The 21049-nt window shown below is 32.6% G+C and overlaps 1 protein-coding gene across 5 annotated transcripts in view; it reads left to right on the top strand.

Moving 5' to 3' along the window:
• Positions 1 to 6840: 6840 nt before the first annotated feature.
• Positions 6841 to 21049, top strand: part of LOC145333055 (neo-calmodulin-like) — a 34427-nt gene continuing 20218 nt past the window's right edge. The window contains exons 1-2 of one of the 5 annotated variants that reach the window (XM_080178200.1): positions 6841 to 6967; positions 12979 to 13040. In XM_080178200.1, coding sequence (XP_080034326.1) covers positions 6880 to 6967; positions 12979 to 13040 — 150 coding nt within the window. In that variant the 5' untranslated portion in view covers positions 6841 to 6879. Of the gene's footprint in view, positions 6968 to 12978; positions 13041 to 13107; positions 13161 to 13224; positions 13281 to 13318; positions 13398 to 17776; positions 17884 to 21049 lie in introns of those variants that run through there. The other 4 variants (XM_080178202.1, XM_080178203.1, XM_080178201.1 and 1 more) reach the window with 4 other exon arrangements.

The raw sequence follows: 21049 nt of genomic DNA, 5'->3' as shown, positions 1-21049 counted from the left end.
GTTGCTACGCTTTCTAAATCGTACCTAACTACTACAGGAATCACAATTCTAACATGCCTAAATTTGCGAAAAAAAGCTATCCGTTACGGACGGACGGACGGACCGACCCTAATTATAGAAAAGCCGCTTTTAATAAAAAAAAATAAAAAACTTTTTCAACCAATTTACATATTTCTTAATGCCAACAAACTTTCCTTGCTTTTGTATTTAAGCAATGACAAGGATAATAACCATGCTAAAAAATAGCATAAAACCTGTCTATAATATGATTCATACATAAGGTGCTTAGTTCAGAAACTATAAATATGTCTAAAAGTTAGTCAGTTTAGCTTATAATCGATATATTATTATTTGGATATTGCACCAGGTTTTTTTATGCTCTGACAAAGTAACACTCCCGGCTGGCTAAAATAACAATATCCCACAGCTACCCCCTTTACCATATCCCCTTCCTTTTAACTAGATGAAAGAACTGACCAATAAATGCTTTCTATATTAGCGATAAATATGACAATATATCTACGTATATCCAGTACTACAGAACTTTAATTTAAATTGATTTTTATTGTATGTTTAACTGTTTATGAACTTATTTCCTTGTACAACTTCATTTTTAATTGTATGCTATTTAAAGACAAATTAGACTAGATATAGTTATGTAGCGTAGCTTCGCTACACAAGTAAAGTTATTGTTGTTTAATTACCTCCATTGCATAGTTCTTGTAGTCGGGGAGGGAGGGAGGGGACATTTGCCTGTTTATTACACTAGTCCCCAAAGTTTTATAATAACATTTTCTTATTCGTTGGCTCAACAAAATTAGGGAAATTTTAATTGGTTAGTTCAGTATGCTTAGTATCCAAGTGTATCTAAAGAAGGGGTAATTTTGTGTATCATCATTGGGGATATACATCAGTTTTTATCGACCATTGTCTTATCCCTTTAGATTCCTGACTTGTATTTATATATTACACTGTATACAACCAAACTTTATAAATCAGTTGTAGAATTTGTTAAACTTCCACCCAGGAACAGATTTATAGTATAGATGTATATACAGACAACTATCTCCCTTTCTTTTTCAAAGACCTCTTTCGTCTGCTTCTAAATAATTTTCTGCTACTTGGCTATGTAATATAAGCAATACCATTGGTTGATTTTCAATGACCCAATAGAAAGGTTGCACAAGACGGTTGCGATGGGGATATACAGTTATTTAATCCTTTCTCCTTCTAGTGTTTTACTCTAATCCCCAAGGGATCTTAAGGGATAAGACAATTTACTATAAATTGATCCCCAATGACGACGATGAACAAAATGAAACCATATGAAGGTTGAAATTATTAATTGAAAAGTTTAGAAAATACTGGTTTGAAACTTTTGGTGCCAGTTTAATGTACAGAAAAATGGAAAAAAACCAACCTCAAGGAATAAAGCAGTTGTTTGAAACCAATTTTTATATTGCAGAAATTGAGTCTTATTTGAAGACATACTGGAAATGGTTATTTATTGAATTGTATTACTATTATACACAGCTGTCTGGGGATATTAGAATAAATAAAATAAAACAATTTTTGTTAGCCCCAAAAGGCACAAGGCAATTTTTTCCATGTTGCTTTGAAACTGATTAATATCCGGTGGGTTAGAACCGGTTCTCAGCAAAACTGAAAAATCATGTATGGCATCGTGTTTTACATCCAGTTTACTAAGAATATAAAAAAATATATTAAAAAAAAACCAGTTTTGTTAGTCCATTCCTTTGGTATCTCCTGACTAAAAAAAAATAATTTTAATCTTATAATTGTACATTTGTATACCTGCGCAAGCTGTTTATAATTAGATGTGATATATGACTATTACTTATATTTCAAGGTGGTCAATCAAATTCAACAATTGACTGAAAACTTATTTGGTATGAAGAATTGGCGCAGTAAGCAGTGAAACATAGCAACATTACAACTTACCTACGAATCTGCGTCTTGTAATATTGTAAGGCATATTCCTGTATTCAAAATGGATACAGTAAAGTATACTTTCTTGTATTAAATACGATAAAATTATTACTTATATTTCAAGGTGGTAGATCAAAGTGAACAATTGACTAAAAACTTATTCAGTATGAAGAATTGGCACAGTAAGCAGTGAAACAAAGCACCATTACAAACATTTCAAGCAACAACTAAATCAACGACCAATGAGAATTCAGTGATATAATATTGTAAGGCATATTACTGTATTCAAAATGGATACGGTATTTCATACTTTCTTGTATTAACCGTTAACAGTCGAACGCGTTGAACGCCCCCCTCCGGTTTTTTCTATCTCATTTTCTGTTTGTGAAAGATAAAGAGCCCAAACTGTGTAACTTTTTAAGTATGGGTATGACACATAACTGAGAGTTTGAATTTTTTGAATATCTCCATCCTGGCGGGCACAGGATGCCAGCACACCTGGCAAAGTCATCCAGGTAAAGAGCAAATTTTTTTGGACTAAAACAAAGCATTAAATCATACTAAAATATTAAAATATCCTCTAGTAGTACATCCTAATATGAAATACAGGTGTTCAAGTCACTTTCAGGTTCCAGGTATGATCCTGCAGGTCCTGATCCTTCAGAAATCTTTAAAAGGCTCCTGTGGTTGCAATTTTTGACTTAGAGACTTTTAAATTTTAAACTTAAGCTTTTCTTACATGTCTACCTAAAGTATAAAAATTTCATGAAGATCCGCCGCCGTTTTTCCGTTGACCACTGACTGCGGCGGCTGGCAGCTTCCAAGTACAGCTGCAGCCGCTGAAATTTATATTTTGATATTTCTAATGTAAAATTTACATAAAGATAAACATTTTCTGGAAAAAAATTGTTCTTCTAGCTTCAAAAATAAGAAAATTACAGCTGTTTGAAATTTTTAAGTAAAAAAGGACCTAAAAACATAGGATGTTAAATAAAAGGGTGAAGGAAGCGAAAACTGACCTAGACTTATAAAAGGTCGGAAATTCATTATCAAACAGGGGACTTGCACAAAAAATTTAGCCCGCTAGCTCTAATAGGAACTGATGCGTTCAATGCCCCCCCCCCCCAACTGATTAAGGTGCGGCAAGGGGCCCGACTGTAAAGGGTTAAATAAGATAAAATTATTACTTATATTCAAAGTGGTCGATCCAATTAAACAATTGGCTGTAAACTTATTCGGGTTTGAAGAATTGGCACAGTAAGCAGTGAAACATAGCACAATTACAACTTACCTACATATCTGCGTCTTGTAATAAAGTCATTATCCTGCATTCAAAATTGATACGGTAATGCATACTTTCTTGTATTAAATACGATAAAATTATTACTTATATTCAAGGTGGGCGATCCAATTGAACAATTGACTAAAAACTTATTTTGTATGAAGAATTGGCGCAGTAAGCAGTGAAACATAGCAACATTATATCTTACTTACTTATCTGCATCTTGTAATATTGTAAGGCATATTCCTGTATTCAAAATTGATACGGTAATGCATACTTTCTTGTATTAAATACAATAAAATTATTACTTGTATTTTACGGAGGGCGATCCAATTGAGCAATTGACTGAAAACTTATTCGATATGAAGAATTGGCACAGTAAGTAGTGAAACATAGCACCATTACAAACAATTCAAGCAACAACTTATTTCTTTTAATTATTCACATAAATGTTATATGTTTTTTTTAATAATAGTATAAAAATATTTTTTTGTGATCTTCTTTTACGTGAAGCATTAATAATTCAAATACTATACATTAAAGAAGTTATGATATTCGTATGGAGGGAAAGGACAATGGGCCGAAATTCTATAGGGCCCATACCTGCGGTGCTCTAACCTTGCATGGCTATCAATATAACCCAACCTGACCTATAGTAATAAGCAAACAAATTGAGAACTTCCCACTTTCTATTTTCAATTAATTTCAAGAAGTGGATGGAGGAGGGGGGGGGGGGGGTATTAGTGCTTAACAAAATTGTCTGCAATTTAGCTTGCTACTATGGACCTCATTTATTGGTCAGTTCGTTGATCCAGTATGAGGGGAGGGAGTGGGGATTGTTGGGGGGAATCGTTATTTTAGCCAGCTGCAAGCATCACTTTATCAGAGATCATTAAAATCCAGTGCAACATCAAAGTAATATTATATCCATTTAAATGAAAAGCTTGTTATTGTAAAAATTGTTTCAACATATGATTTATCATTGTCATAAAATAAGGTTTGTAGCATGAAAGCTTTTTCATTTAACCAATAACAATTACATCCAAAGCTCTACTTCATCTGAGTATTTTTCTTTTAAACTTTTTTTCTTTGCTACGGCTGCTGTATAAGAACCTAAAAGGCTGAAATCGAGCTTACTTTATCTATTACTAGCGGCTACGCCCCTAGAAGCCTCTAGGGGCACTGGTAGGATAGGAAAAGTCGATCTAATCCAATTTAAAATTTTAGTTTCAAGAGACTTTAAAAAAAAATTTTTTTTTGGGGGGGGCAATGAAGACACCCTCTCCAAAAATAGTTTAAAACCTTCCCAGGACGTATAAGAAGCTTCACTGTAAAGGAGAACAATATCAGTTCAGCGGTTAGCGAGATCCTTCGGGACAGACAAAAAACGCTTACTACTTTATATAATTGGAGGATTTGAGGCTGTAACTGCAAATTTAGCATTGGAACTAATTGAGTGGGAGTTATGAGTCAGAGCAATAAATTTATAATTATATAAGTATAATCCTTACAATAACTTGGCCCAAGTGACGGAGACCTTTTACGTCTTCTAGCCAATTGCTTTATGTTGTAATTTAGGAAATTGGCTATGTTAATATTTCATATTAGCAGATTTCAAAGGTCCAATACAAAATCGGGACAGGGTCCCCGCTCTGTGAGTTACATATAGCTCATGCCCCTTATATTCTTTTACTTTAAAGTTATAGTCTTCTATCATTTTCATGCATAAAATAGAAAAAAAATGTTGGAGGGAGGTGGTGTGCTAAACACCTCCCTCTTCAGCGGATATTCAAGGAATATGACGAAGACTGATTAATTGATGTACATTCCCAATTCTTTTTTAAAAAAGGAACCCTTTTGTAGATTTAAATCATTGGTGGAAAGGTTTGAATACTGTTTTATTTGTACAAATCAATCAAGGTTTTAATTTTCACAGTATTTATCACAAAATATGCTTTAAAAACTTTAGGTACCAGTGTAATTTCCCCTTTATGCGTATTACTTAAACTGATGTACATTTGATAAATTGATTGCTGACCGTCCGACAAACTTATAAAGTAATGGTGCAGCCATGTAATAGCATACAAGTGGTAATTCATTCAGGATCCAAAGGGATAAGACAATGGCCAATAAATTAATCTACATCCATAGAGATACACAAAACTGAAATTCTTGAAATTAGAATTAGTGGTTGAAACGGTTGTACACTCAATTTGGGTAACTAGCTAATAAGAATCTAATAAAAGTCACCAAAGTTGTTAAGCCACTAAATAAGAAAACGTTATTATAAAACTTTGGGGACCAGTGTAATATACAGCCCAATGTCCCCTCCCTCCCTGTAACTCATTTATGTAAAAGCATAAAACTGTAAAAACATTCAAATAAGTTTTTATTAAAACTTTTTCTTTGCAAACTAAAATTATTTTGTAAATGAAAAATACAAAAATATATATTATTTAACTAGTATTTCGATCCTAAATTATGATAATTCCTGTTACAGCTAGGTATATTTAGAAAGCGTAGGAAACTCTTTAATCGTTACCAAAAATTCTGTACGTTCATTTTAAAAAGGCAGATTTTTAACTTTGACAAAAAAAGAATTTATGATATAATTATCCTATAATAAAATCATAAAAAATGAAAGTATGTCCTTTTACTTCATCCTGTATTTAGGCAATTTTGCAACAAAATGTACAATTTTGTCAACAAATTAACCCTTAACAGTCGGGCCCCTTGCCGCACCTTAATCAGTCGGGGGGGGGGGGGCGTTCAACGCCCCCCCATATTATCTCAGTTCCTATTAGAGCTAGAGGGCTAAATTTTCGCTTCCTTCACCCTTTTATTTAACAACCTTTGTTTTTAGGTACTTTTTTACTTAAAAATTCCAAACGGCTGTAATTTTCTTATTTTGAAGCTAGAAGAACAATTTTTTTGCAGAAAATGTTTATCTTTATGTAAATTTTATATTTGAAATGTCAAAATATAAATTTCAGCGGCCGCAGCTGTACTTGGCAGCTGCCAGCCGCCGCAGTCGGCGGTCGGCGGGAAAACGGCGGTGGATCTTTATGAAATTTTAATACGTTATGTAGACATGTAAGAAAAGCTTAAGTTTAAAATTTGAAGTCTTTAAGTCAAAAATTGAGGCCACAGGAGCCTTTTAAAGATTTTTGGAGACCTGGAGGATCAGGACCTGCAGGATCATACCTGGAACCTGAAATTGACTTTAACACCTGTATTTCATATAAGGATGTACTACTAGAGGATATTTTAGTATTTTGGCAAGATAAAATACTTTGTTTAAGTCAAAAAAATATTTTTGCTCTTTACCTGGATGACCCTGCCAGGTTTGCTGGCATCCTGTGCCCGCCAGGATGGAGATATTCAAAACATTCCAACTCTCAGTTATGTGTCATACCCAAACTTAAAAAGTCACGCAGTTTGGGCTCTTTATCTTTCACACACAGAAAATGAGATAGAAAAAACCGGATGGGGGGGCGTTCAACGCCCCCCCCTGACCGTTAAGGGTTAATGTTCTACTTATTTAGTTCTGACACTCTACAAAAGTTATTGTTCGTTTGTCCTTCCTTCTGATTTTAGAGCTTCGCTTTTGTGGATCCTTGTTTTTTTTCGTCAGAAACTTGAATGAAATGAAAATTATGCCCTGGTTTTCTGGTAGAAAAACGAATACCAAGAACACAGAAAAAGAAATTGTCTCGGGAGATTCGCTGCAGAACGGTAAGTTTACAGGGACAATGGATGTGAAAGTTTTCAGGGATCCTTTAATTATTTATTAAAAGTGGTATTTTTTTACAAACGAATCAGAAACAAAAGAAAGAAACCAAAGTTTTAAGCCCAGATGTGGTACCTAATTTTTTTTTCACTAAATTAAAATAATAGAATATTAGTTTAATAAAAAAAAATGAGGTTATTATATCTCAATGTCAAATTTTAACCAGTAATGCTTTCTAAGTTTCTGAGCTTCATAAATCATGCTTTATTTTTACAAGAATAATGAATACGTTTTAAATCATTGGGACAATTCTATAAGCTTAACAAGGAGTTTATTTTTTACATGTTTTCGCGCGTTGTATTTTTTCACTCAAAGAAACTACTCTATTATTGGAAAAGTTTGGGGTTACATTTATTTTATCCAAGTGCAATATCCCTCATTTTAGATTCTATGCAAAAAAATATTATTTTTGCATTAATATCCTTGGCAATTTAGAGTGCATCGATTTTTTATTTTACAAATGAGAATTTTTATCAATGACGTTATGTTTTCTCAATTGAATTATCTATAATACAAAGTAGAACGATGTCTGTCTGTTCGTCTGTGTGTTTGTCAGTGTGTCTGTTTGTCTGTTTGTTTGTAGCGTAGGATCTCGGTAACCACTGAACCGATCGGATTCTACTCTTCAGGGTATATACCTACTGGTCCTGTGGTGGTTTTAAGCTTTTTTCTTAACCCCCCCAAAAAAAATCCCCCCCCCCCCCCATTAACAGAAAGTAGTGGGGATACCTTAGTGGGGGTACTTTTTTTTTTTTATTTACCTCTGGGGGCAAAGCCCCTAGAGGCTAGGGGCGAAGCCGTTAGTGTACAATAATGGATGTAAAATATAATTCAAATTGCTCATGGGTAGAAGGATTTTTCCCCAAAAAAAATCAGCCGTAAATATAGAAAAGCAGCTGACTGTCGGACTGACGGACGGAAAGGCGGAGAGAGTGAAGAGTAACTTTGCTACTTATAAATGAATTAAGCCAAATATAAACAAACAAGGATGACAACAAGATAAGTAGCGAAGCACAAGAAATCGTGGATGCGAATACATAAAAGTAGATTTAAAGTGAATTTATTAAAATCAAGAATAGATTTATTGGAAAAAATAAACACAAAACCTTATTTATTTTGTTTGATGACAACGGTCAAAGTAAATTACATAAAAGATTCTCAATGGGAAAAATTATTTTGATACTGATATCCAAAAAAAGTTTAAAAATTGGACCAAAAATACCAAATATTATGGGGAAATATGTAAAACATATAAAAATAGCCAAAAACCTGATAAAAGGCAGTCTGCCCTTCATGGTTGTTTTTCTTTAAACGACGGGAAATTTAATTTTGATATCTTTAACTGAAAAATTTTTGAAAATCGGACCATAAACACTGAAGATATGGAGAAAAATGTGAAAAATACAAAAATAGCCTAAAACCTGCTAAAAAGCGGTCAATTGTTCTCCTTAATGATGGGAATGTTGTCAAAAAATTTCAGCATTCTATCTTTTATAGGAGCTGAGTAAATCCTATTTTCCCCATAGCGTTATGGACGGACTGACGGACGGACCCTGAATGTTTCCAATAACTAATAAGTACAACAAAAATTAACCAATAATTTTAATTTAAACAAGCATGACAACTAAGTGCAGTCAATAATTTTTTTTGGGTGGAAAATGGTTGCAGCTACTTTAAAAAAGGTAGTTAAATAATAATTAGTTTATGAAAAAGTAATTTTATGGTAAAAGGTCCATCTAAATCACATTTGTTACTTGTTTGTAGTTCAAAAATTTTCTTAGAGTGACATTTTCATTTCGAAGACGACATTATTATATTTATAATATACGCAGCATTTATAACAACTTTAAAATCATCGTTACGTGACAACCAGTGGACGGATTTTAGATTGGTCAACGGATTTGAATTTATTACGACCAGGACTATTTTTTTGCCACCTTGGCCGACTAAATCGGCCAAGGAATAACCGGCTACGGTATTTTTAAATTTTACTTCTATTTTATGCAATTATTATCATGTCTACAACTTTAAAAACATCGTTACGCGACAACCAGTGGACGGATTTTAGATTGGTCAACGGATTTGAATTTATTACGACCAGGACTATTTTTTTGCCACCTTGGCCGACTAAATCGGCCAAGGAATAACCGGCTACGGTATTTTTAAACTTTACTTCTATTTTATGCAATTATTATCATGTCTACAACTTTAAAATCACCGTTACGCGACAACCAGTGGACGGATTTTAGATTGGTCAACGGATTTGAATTTATTACGACCAAGACTATTTTTTTGCCACCTTGGCCGACTAAATCGGCCAAGGAATAACCGGCTACGGTATTTTTAAATTTTACTTCTATTTTATGCAATTATTATCATGTCTACAACTTTAAAAACATCGTTACGCGACAACCAGTGGACGGATTTTAGATTGGTCAACGGATTTGAATTTATTACGACCAGGACTATTTTTTTGCCACCTTAGACGACTAAATCGGCTGAGGAATAGCCGAATACGATATTTTTAAACTTAACATGAAGAAAATTTGGACCGATTATGTTCATCGGCCGAATCCGGCCGAAGTCGGCCGATTTCCGGCCGGCCGATAACGAAAACAGCTTGCTAATACTGTTCCAATTTGGTTACACTTTTAAGGGAAGGTTTATAAATGTCTTAGGGTTGGTTTTAGGCTTTGTTCCTGACCTCCATCAGACTCCCCAATAGGATAAGGATATATATTCTAATATTATAGCTTCTAAAATCCTTATTTCTGAACCGATTTTTAAAAAATAAAGGTCTAGCAGCACAGTTATGGGACCTGGAAAACGATTAAAGCAATCGTTATATGCGTGGATTGAATCATAACAAAGATATTAAAAACCGCATGAAGATTTAGGGTTAGCAGAGTTATAAAATTAAAAAAAAAATTTAGCTCAAAGATATAAACTTTTCAGATAATTGGCAATTAAAATCCTTATTTGTATCATAAAAGGTAATAGCTGCACAATCATTCCAAATGTTATAGCCATTTTAGAGAATATTGACTGCACTTAATGACAACAATCATTAAAGCGAAGCTCAATAAATCTGATGGACAAACTAACATTAAAAAATAACAAACTTAATTTAATATAATATCGCTTCGTATAATAGACAGCATTCCGCGAATAAGAAAATTTTAAAAATCATAAGATTAGAACTGTTATTACTTTTATGATTGTTATTTTAATATTTGTGCAAAATTGTCTAAAACATGACGCTATACATAATTTTTCAGTACGGTGTCAATCCAGCGTATATTAATCGTTTCGGATGCCATTTGGAAAAATGGTTAAAATAAAGCTTAATAAGCCAGACAAAAAATAAATATGAAAGAAACAAAATATATAAATTTAGAAAAATCTGAATATGTCTTAAGAAAGCATGACCACAAAAATAATATCCATTAATTAAACAATAGGTTTTAAATTCATGAACATACATTATTTACGTTTTTTAGTTGCTACGCTTTCATAATTATAACTAACTGCTTATACGTCTTAAATCTTAAAATTAACGATCCTAGCTATCCGTTACGAACTGATGGACCCACCATAATTTTAGAAAAGCTTCGCTTTTTACAAGGAACAGAAAAAGTTTTCCATTTCAAAAGCTTCATATAAGTACTGAAATAGTCTTGGGCTGTTTTATTTTTAAATTCAAGCCTTTGGATGGTTTTTGACTATTTTTCTGCCCCTTCTATACACTTTTGAATACCCCTTTAAATTAATACTAGGGGCGCATCCACTATTCAAGATATTAAATGACAAACCTTAGAATTTAGATAGATTTATGTGCTGTAATTCATTTTAAATGGTTGTTACTTACACATTTATTGAGTAGCTTCTCCCCTCATAAAAAAAGTAAAAATATAATTGCAAAGTTTTCTCTTTCATTTTCCATCAAAAAAAAGTTTTTTCTGTAGCATTTTATATGGATCTTGACATTTCATGCTACAAAACTTCAGGGATCTAAAGGGATAAGACAATGGCTGATAAATTTATTTACATCTTTAATGATGATATATAAAATGACCCTTGCAATTAGTGGTTGAATCGTTTGAACACTAAACTAAGTGAACCAACTAATCAAAATTTAATAAAAGTCCCCAAGGTTGTTAAGCCAACAAATAAGAAAACGGTATTTTCATACTTTGGGGGACTAGTATAATAAACAGCCATTGTCCCCTACCTCCATGGAAACTTAAAATCATAGAACAATGGAGAAAGTCTAGTGATTGTTTATTAACAAAAAATCAACCTTTATATAAAAGTAACAGCATGTCCATCTGTCTATAACGATATGGTTTTCCTTTACAATGAAGCTTCTTATATGGCCAGGGAAGCCCTATGAAACTTAGTTTATATATGTAGCTTTGCTTTTATAAATGAAAATAGAACTACATGAGTACTCTATGTGTTGCTAGCAGCTACGCCCCTATCATTAAGGTGTTCTATATTCGAAGGGATATGAAAGGGCAGAAAAATAACATAAAACCATACCCAGACTTATTTATGAAACCATCTCAAGCCCTATACGAATCTTACCTGTAAAGAGGAACCATATCGGTTCAGCGGTTAGCGAGATCCTTCGCTACAGACAAAAAAGCTTACTACTTATAGGATAAGTGAAACTACCTGAAAAATGGAGACTCCCTATCTATCCCTTACCCTCCTTTTGGATGACCGAACAGACCAATAAATGAGGTCTATGTTAGCAACCTAAATTGACGAAAAATTTCCCCCTGTCTATATATCCATGTATATCCTATATCCATTATTAATTCACATTTATGTATGGAATAGTTTAATAGATAAATTATTCAATTGAATAGAATCTTATTCTTTACATGCAATGCATGTACTTTAATGCTTAGAATCTCCCGTTTGCAATGTTCTACTGAGTGTATGTTTGCCTAAAATGGATATATGGAACTTATTTATTGAACAGTTCGGTCATCCAGTAGAAGGGATGTGGTAAAGGGGTAGAACGAGTGAATTTTAGCCCGATTTATAAGAAAAAAAAAGTTTAAGATCATAGTATTAATATATGAATACATTTTGACCAAAGCTGAAAAATCAACAATATTATATTTCCTCTTTTGTTTTTTAGTTACTTTTGCAAAGTACAATAATGTCTATTTGTACTTCTGTTCATCTCTTTGTCCATTTGAAGCTTAAGATCTCAGAAATCTTTGGACCGATTTGATTCTAAGGAAATATCTTATTTTGGATCTACTAGTGTTCTAAGGAAGCTAGGAAAAGTAGAAGCTCAGATTATGACGTCAATAAAAATTAACCAATGAAAGGACACTATAAATTTTACCATTGGTCAATTCCAGTGTGTATACTACCTCTAATTGGTTAATTTTTTTGACGTCATAATCTGAGTCAGCCACTTTTACTAGCTTCGTTCTAAAATATAAAATTCCCTTCATTTAAAAAAAAACTTTGTTTAGAACTATTTATATTTGTCTAATTGTAGTTAACTGGTTTTTTTTTATTCTTGAAGCTCCTAATACACAATTTATCCTAAAGTTTTTAATAATTATCATTGTTTCTCTACCTATGAATTATAATATCTTCTATTTTCATACTCCTATTACAAAAAGTAGTAAGATTTTAGTTGTCTGAAGCGCAGCTAAACTATCACCAGGAATAAGGTATAGCGAAATAAATATAAAAAAATATTTGGGGGCGTCTTTACTACGACGCGTCGCCCCCCAAAACACAAAAAGATCTGCTGAAATTTAAAAATATTTTTTCGTATTAAGTCAGTTGTGTTTGTTACAGCTGCTCTATAAACTAATTATTTTTTAGGTATGTTTAGACCCCCACCAAACCCTCCTAGAGGCTAGGGACGAAAGAGCTAGTAATGTCAAATAGCGCAGCTTCTCTATAACTGATGATTTTTCAGGTGTGTTTGGCCTAATGGATTACGAGGATAACAATGGGGATGTCAAGGCTAAAATTGATAAGGTATAAAATCATTTGTGGTAGCGCAGATACTCTATAACAGTAATATGTTTGTCTGTACGTCTGTTTGGTCTGATGGATTACGAGGATAACAATGGGGATGTCAAGGCTAAAATAGATAAGGTATAAAATCATTTGTGGTAGCGCAGATACTCTATAACAGTAATATGTCCGTCTGTACGTCTGTTTGGTCTGATGGATTACGAGGATAACAATGGAGATGTCAAGGCTAAAATTGATAAGGTATAACATTTGTGGTAGCACAGCTACTCTTTAGCAGGAATATGTCCGTATGTACGTCTGTTTGGCCTAATGGATTACGAAGATAACAATGGGGATGTCAAGGCTAAAATTGATAAGGTATAACATTTGTGATAGCGCAGCTACTCTATATCAAGTATATGTCCGTCTGTACGTCTGTGTGTGTGTTTTACGCTGTTGCTTTGTAAAAAAGGCGACATATATTTTCTTTGTACAAGAAATCTTTTTCATTCAAAAAAGAAAATATTTTAAGGGGACCATATCTCCAAGATGGGACACAATAAAAACTGTCCCGAATTTGTATTAATTTTGAGGAACACGACTCCAGTGACGTCATATTTTTCTTTCCCGAAAAAAGGGAAGGGGGGAAGAAAATCTCTTCAAAAGAGATGGGGAAAACCCCCTTTTCTCCCATCTCTTTTTTCTCCCCCCACTTCCCTTTTTTTCTTTCCCCCTCTGACGTAACTGGAGTCGTGTTCCTCAAAATTAATACAAATTCGGGACAGTTTTTATTGTGTCCAAGATGGGATATCGAATCTCAATCAAGATAGCCTAAAACATTCCCTGGACAATGTGATATGATGTGTTTACGAGAGTTTGGAAGACATACAGAAAGTCATTCTGTACTGATTAGTAGCTACGCTTCCTTAATCGTATCTAACTATTATAGGAACTAATGTTTCAAATCGATAATTATAACATGAATAGATTAAAGAATAGAGCTAACCGTTACTGAAGGACGTACGTACGTACCGACCCTTATTAAAGAAAACCTTTGCTTTAAAAAAATCTTATTGAAAAAAGCAGGAAATAAAATATTTTCTCTAATGAATTTAACCTAAATTTACTTTTATAAATGTTTTGCTTTTAAAACTGCTAAAAATTGAAATAATGTATATTTAAACTTAAAATCCTGTTTAAATATTTTTAACATATATTGATAAAAACATAAAATAAGGGGTTATAATGCCGCATTTTTAGATTAGCGGCAGATTTTAATAGTTATTTAGAGAATTGTATTTTAGACAGCGTTCCGTGGACATTAGAATGAAAAATTATAAAATTAAAACCAGTTTACTTAAAACCCTAGTTGCTAAAATTTACGCTATAACTGCGAAAAATTTGGCGATTTATGATAATTATGAACTTGAATCACATTTTTCTTTCTTCATTCTTCTGATATTTCTAAATACTTCTCTTCCTCTCTATTCATCTCTTTTTATTGAGGGAAGAAGGGGACATTGGACTGTTTATTACACTAGTCCCCAAAGTTTTATTATAACATTTTATTATGCGTTGGCTTAATAACTTTGGGGACTTTTATTGAATTTTGATTGGTTGTTACATTAAGATGAGTGTTTAAACATTTCAAACAATAATTTAATCTGCAGAAGGGTTAGCGTTGTGTATCATCATTTCATCATTGGATATGTACACTAATTTATCGGCTATTGTCTTATCCCTAGATCCCTACTTTTTATCTCTTTTTCCCTCTATTCCTCTCTATCTCTCTCTCTCTCTCTCTCTCTCTCTCTCTCTCTCTCTCTCTCTCTCTCTCTCTCTCTCTCTCTATCTCTCTCTATCTCTCTCTATCTCTCTCTCTCTCTCTCTCTCTCTCTCTCTCTCTCTCTCTCTCTCTCTCTCTCTCTCTCTCTCACTCACTATTTTAGCATGAATGGTACAAAATTCTTAGGGATAAAGGGACAGGACGTTAGGAAATATATCAATCAATACCCTCAATTTAGTTTTTTAAAAGCGAAGCTTTTCTATAATTAGGGTCGGTCCGTCCGTTTTTTCGTTAATTTAGGCATGTTAGAATTGTCCTATCGATTTCAAATTTTGAATGGTGATTCCTTTAGTAATTAGGTACGATTTAGAAGGCGTAGCAACTCTATAATCATTACCAAAATGTCCGTACGTCCATTTTAAACATGTTGATTTTTTTACTTTTGTAACAACAAATTTTTATGTGATCTAATCATCCGATTGATCTGATTTTTGGTATATTGATTCCTGGGACAACAAAGTATAATGTTAATATCGTAGCAACTCTATAATCAAGTCCTAAAAATGTAAGTATGTCCATAAACTTAATCCTGTATAAAGCAGTTTTTCAACAAATTTACTTACAACTTTGCTTCGACTCTTATACATTTACATTCTGATTATTCAGTTCTGACACTATATAAGTATTCATGTCCGTTTGTCCTACTGTTTCAGTGCTTCGCTTTTATGGATGTTGTCATCCTTGTAATACTTATGTATTACATTATGATTATTGGGTGTAAAAAGGGTTGTAGGGTAATTTAATCAGTATTCCAGTAAGGCTTCGAAACCGTTAAAAATGCACTGGATAAGAACAGGTTCCCAGTCATACTGAAAAAAAAACATGTAAAGCATCGTATTATACTAAATTTTCCACAAATTGTCTCGCGGCTAGCAAAACTGGTTTAAATCTTGCAATTGTTCTTTTATATATCTGCGGCAAGATGTCTATAATACGATGCGATAAATTACTATTATACTATCTATCTATCCATGATATAGAATCCTCGTTAAATCTCTCTATCTCTCTCTCTATCTCTCTCTCTCTCTCTATCTCTCTCTATCTCTCTCTCTCTCTCTCTCTCTCTCTCTCTCTCTCTCTCTCTCTCTCTCTCTCTCTCTCTCTCTCTCTCTCTCTCTCTCTCTCTCTCTCTCTCTCTCTCTCTCTCTCTCTCTCTCTCTCTCTCTCTCTCTTTCTCTCTCACGGAATCATGGTATTCCGATGAGAGGGGTGTCCACATAATCCGGACCAAAACATATTTAAAAAAGCAATTTCATAAAAAAAACATTAATATACATAAATATAGCGGTAAATAATAATATCTAACAGGATATCTAAATTGTCAAAGACTTGACAAACATTTTGTATAACAAAACACAATTTAATAAAATTTACATGTAGACGTAATTACCCCCTCTAAATTTATTAAGGGGGTTAAATCCCTTTTTTCATAAAAAAAATACTTGTTTAGTATAATTAGCACCCCTTTAGACGATCCAGAGGGGGCAGGGAATGGAAATTGGGTTGTAAATTATTCTGGTAACCAAGATTCATAAGATCATAATATCCCATTCGTGGCTTAAAAACTTTGGGGATCTTAATTGGTTGGTTCAAAATATCAGCGTCCAATCATTTCAATAAATAACTTCAAATTACATAGGGGGTTATTTAGTTTATCATCATTGGGGATGTTTTTAATAATTTGCTAATTTATCAAATATTTTTTGCTGTTTTGGTTCTAATATCAATATAATGTATAGAGGTGAGTATAGTAAGGTATTTATGTGTGTGTGTATGTGTGTGTGTCTGTGTATGTGTGTGTGTGTGTGTGTGTGTGTGTGTGTATGTGTGTGTGAGTGGTGATTTGACACACTCTATGTGTGTAGTTTCCTATAGGTATCCAAGTTCAGTGGTACTTGATAGTTTAGACCATCCAATTTTTTACCTGAAATATTTTTTGTCATTTTTAGCAAACCAAATCTTTTTAAAATATGTATTTAATGACCCTTATATCCTAAAACTAATTACCTTTAGAGGTAGCTCTTATCCTGCGGGACCTTTATGGAACCTTACTTGACTTAACCTTTTTCAATATGGAAAGTATTCAGCCTTTTAATTTACAGGGGTCTTAAGGGATAAGACAATGGATTATAAATAATTGTACGGACCTAAGGATGATAGACAAAATTACTCCTTTTGTAGAATTAAATTTTGTTCCCTAAGTTAAGACTTTACTTGACCTATAAGAAGATTCACTGAAAAGAAGAATCATATTGAAAGCTAGATCATACTCTACAGAGAGACAGACACATATCCTGTTACATTTATATAAGGATAAGGACGTATTTACAATGATTACAGAGCAGCTGCGCACCATAAAAGATAAATATTTACCTCAAATTTTTATATCATGTTTTTTTTTCAGAATAATGTTATAAAAAGCTTTTCACTTAAAATTTAGAATTTTATATAAGTGTGTTTAAATTTTATTAAAAAAAACATAGAAAAGGTGAATTTTGATTGACCAGTGTTTTGATTTTTTTTGAAAAAAAATTAGTTGAGCTCCTGTGGTCGCTAGTAAAAAATATCTGACAAAATTAGTTGTCTCAAGGGAAGCGGTTTATAGTGCCTTTAAAAAATGACGTCATACTGACCTACCATTGGTCAATTACAAAGTATACTGTCCTGCCATTGGTCAATTAAAATCTATACTGGCCTTCCATTGGTAATTTGGTCTGTGTATTGGCCTATCATTGGTAAATTAAATTGTTTACTGACCTGCCATTGGTAATTTAGCCTGTGTATTGGCCTATCATTGGTAAATTACAAAGTATACTGTCCTGCCAATAGTAATTTAGTCTGTGTATTGGCCTATCATTGGTAAATTAAAATGTATACTGGCCTGCCATAGGTAATTTAGCCTGTATACTGGCCAACCATTGGTCATTTGTATTGTGTGACGTCATTTTTTGTAGGCACTATAAAAAGCTTTGTGTCAAGGATTTTGGGATGGAAGAGCAGGATCTGGACTTGAACCAGGTATAGCCAGTTTCCCAGGGATTTTAGGGGATAAGACATTGAATATATAGTAAGACCCACGTAAAAGTATTTTTTAGGCCGTATTTCTTAAAGTATCAATAGCACCATTTGTTTTTGTTTCCTATACAATTTAGTCCAGATACACGGAGATTTTAAAGGCCAAAGTTTATAAAATGGCTGAAACCCTAAAAAATACTTTTCTCGTGCAGGGTCTTACTGTACATCCTAAATGATGATAAAAAATTACTTCTTAGGTTGCTAGTAGGACCTCACTTAATGGTCAGTTCGTTACATCCACAATGATGCAACACAAAATTACCCCCTCTATAGATTAAAATGAATGATTTGAACGTTTGGACACTTAACTAAATGTACAAACCAAGTAAAATTCAATTTAAGTCTCCAAAGTTGTTAAGCCAACAAATAAGATAATGTTAAAATAAAACTTTGGGGACAGATATCCCCTCCATCTCTGGTAAATAACATTGATTAACTTCTACAAAAGAAAACTCTTTAATTAACAAAAAAAATATTTTGTAATGTTAGAAAAACAAGGATGACAACATCCATAACAGCGAAACATGTTACAAAATTCCTTTATACAAAATCATATATTGGACGTACTTACATTTTAGGAATTGTTTATATAGTTGCTTAGCTTATTACATCAATATTCTAAATACCATAATAAAAAGACAATTAAAAGACAATAAAAAGATACTAGTTGCTTCGACCCTATCCTATATAGGGGGAGGAGGGGGTCTTAGGAAAATAGATTAAAACTGTCACAAGACAAACAAAAAGATTCCTAAAAGTACCACCCATTAGGAAGAGCATTTTTTAATTTATTTAGCTTTAGACAAAAAAAAACCTTAATACTTTTTACTATAAGGGAAGTACCAAAATATATGATAGCAACATGCTACTACTTTAAATTGCATTTGAGAAAATCACATATTCTCCAAAGCGTTACGGACTGACAGACAGACAGACATAATAATCTATTAAGTAGCTTCGCCACTAAAAATAATTGGAATCTAATTTTGATCCTTTGTTATAACTATAATTTAATACTTTTCATCAAAAAAAGAAACACTAATTGGCTACAAGGAGGAGGGAGGGAAAATTCCACTATTCCACTAGTCACCAAGGTCTTATAATAACGTTTTCTTATTCGTTGGCTTAACAATTTCCTGAACTTTTGTTGAATTTTGATTGGTTAGTTCATTAAGTCTGGTGTGTAAATTATTCAGCCACTAATGCATTTAACATAAGGGGATATTTTGGGTATCATCATTGGGGATGTACATCAATTTATCGGCCATTGCATTGTCTATAATTGAATACTTTTCATGTTAAAAAAGAAGTAACACTAATTGGGTATTATTTAAGTTAGGACAATATAGGTTAAATTGATCTAAGGGATAAGACAATGGCCGATAAATTTATGTACAATGAACTTCATCAATGATAATGTACAAAATTACCTCTTATGTAGATTACAATTAGTGATTGAAAGGTTTTGACACTCAACTCAAATAAGCAACAAATCAAAATTCAATAAAAGTCCATAACGGATAAGAAAACCTTATAATAATAAAGTACCCAAAGTTTTATAACCACATTGCTATATTCGTTATGACAAAAACTAGGTATTCTTTACATGTACACCAATTTTCAGTGTCTTATCCATTAAGATCCTTAAATAAAATCTCTATTAGGTATTAATCTTTGGAAAATTTTGTATATTTCTCTCAAAAATCTATAAAATGCATTTACATGTATTTTAATATCAAAATATTTATAAACAAATATCAAAGTAATTTCCCTTAAAAAATTCATTGGACAAAATACTCCCCCATCCCCCAAAAAAATATTATTAAAAAGGAAGATCTGAAAAGATATTGCACTAAATTTAGTATAGATAATAAATGTAAAAGTAAATATTCAAAATCCAGGCATCTACCTGGCCCAAGTGGTGGAGACCCTTTTGATCTGCTAATAAAGTAGTAAGGTTTTTTTGTCTGAAGCTTAATATTTTAATAACTACTTACCTGATTGGATTCTATATTTTAGAGATGCTTCACATAGGTCCCGTGATGGTTCTAGGCTGTTTTCTTTTCATATTTAAGGACTGGTTTTAAGCTATTTTTCTATCCCTTTTATGGCCCTTAGGTGCAAAGCCGCTCGTATATGTAAGAGTAATCTAATGAATATTTGATGAAACAAAAGTAATATTATTCTAATCGATATATTATTTCTTGGATAATGCAGCAGATTTTTATCTATCCTAATAAAGTTATACTCGCTGCTGGCTAAAATAACTATACACTTATGTCCACTCTCTCTCCCCTACTACCGGATAATCTAACTGACCAATAAATGATGTCCTTATTAGCAACGACAAAATTTCCATGGTCAATAAATCCACGTATTCTATATCCATTATCATTTTATATATGCGGATTATTTTAGCTTATATGCAACAAAACAAGTAAGAATGCATTTAGAATAAGCGTGGCCTAGATAAAAGAATAGTTGTTATTTCTCGCATCGTATTAAAAATAGCTTTCCGCGGATATAGAAAGTACAATTATGAGATAAAAACTAGTTTTTTTTAGCCCCGAGGTGCCGAAGGCACCGGCTAAAAAAACTGGTTTTAATCTTATGATTGAACGTTTTTATATTCGTAGAAAGCTGGAAATAATACGATGCTGGACATAGTTTTTTCGTATGGATGAGAACCGGTTCCTATCCACCGGATTCGAGAAAAAAACTTTAAATTACAATACTTGGGAGTGAAGGGACATTCGAATATAAATTTCTTACAAATGTTGCATTCCTTGATTTTTTTCTTTTTTCTATTTCTGAGGCAAAATATGTATATTTAAATATTCTATTTAAAATATTTTCAAATATGGATTGAAAAAGTACGGAGTTGGATTCTTAAATAAAAGCTAATAGGTCTTTCGATTTTTCATAAAAAATATTTGAAATAGAATTCGATATTACTTAAGATTTTATACTATATACATATTACAAAAATTTTTTATGCATATTAAAAGGCTTTTTATAAAAAAAATATTTTTTAATTTTTAAAAATCCACCTTTGCTGTTCATATATTTCATATAGAAAACATTTAGGATCTTTGAAAAAAAGAAAGGA

Source organism: Acartia tonsa, chromosome 12 (genome assembly GCF_053477335.1).
Source record: "Acartia tonsa isolate MP-2025a chromosome 12, ASM5347733v1, whole genome shotgun sequence".
Lineage (NCBI taxonomy): Eukaryota > Metazoa > Arthropoda > Copepoda > Calanoida > Acartiidae > Acartia > Acartia tonsa.
The sequence above is the reverse complement of the archived record's forward strand: the minus strand, read 5'-3'. Positions and strand labels throughout refer to the sequence as shown.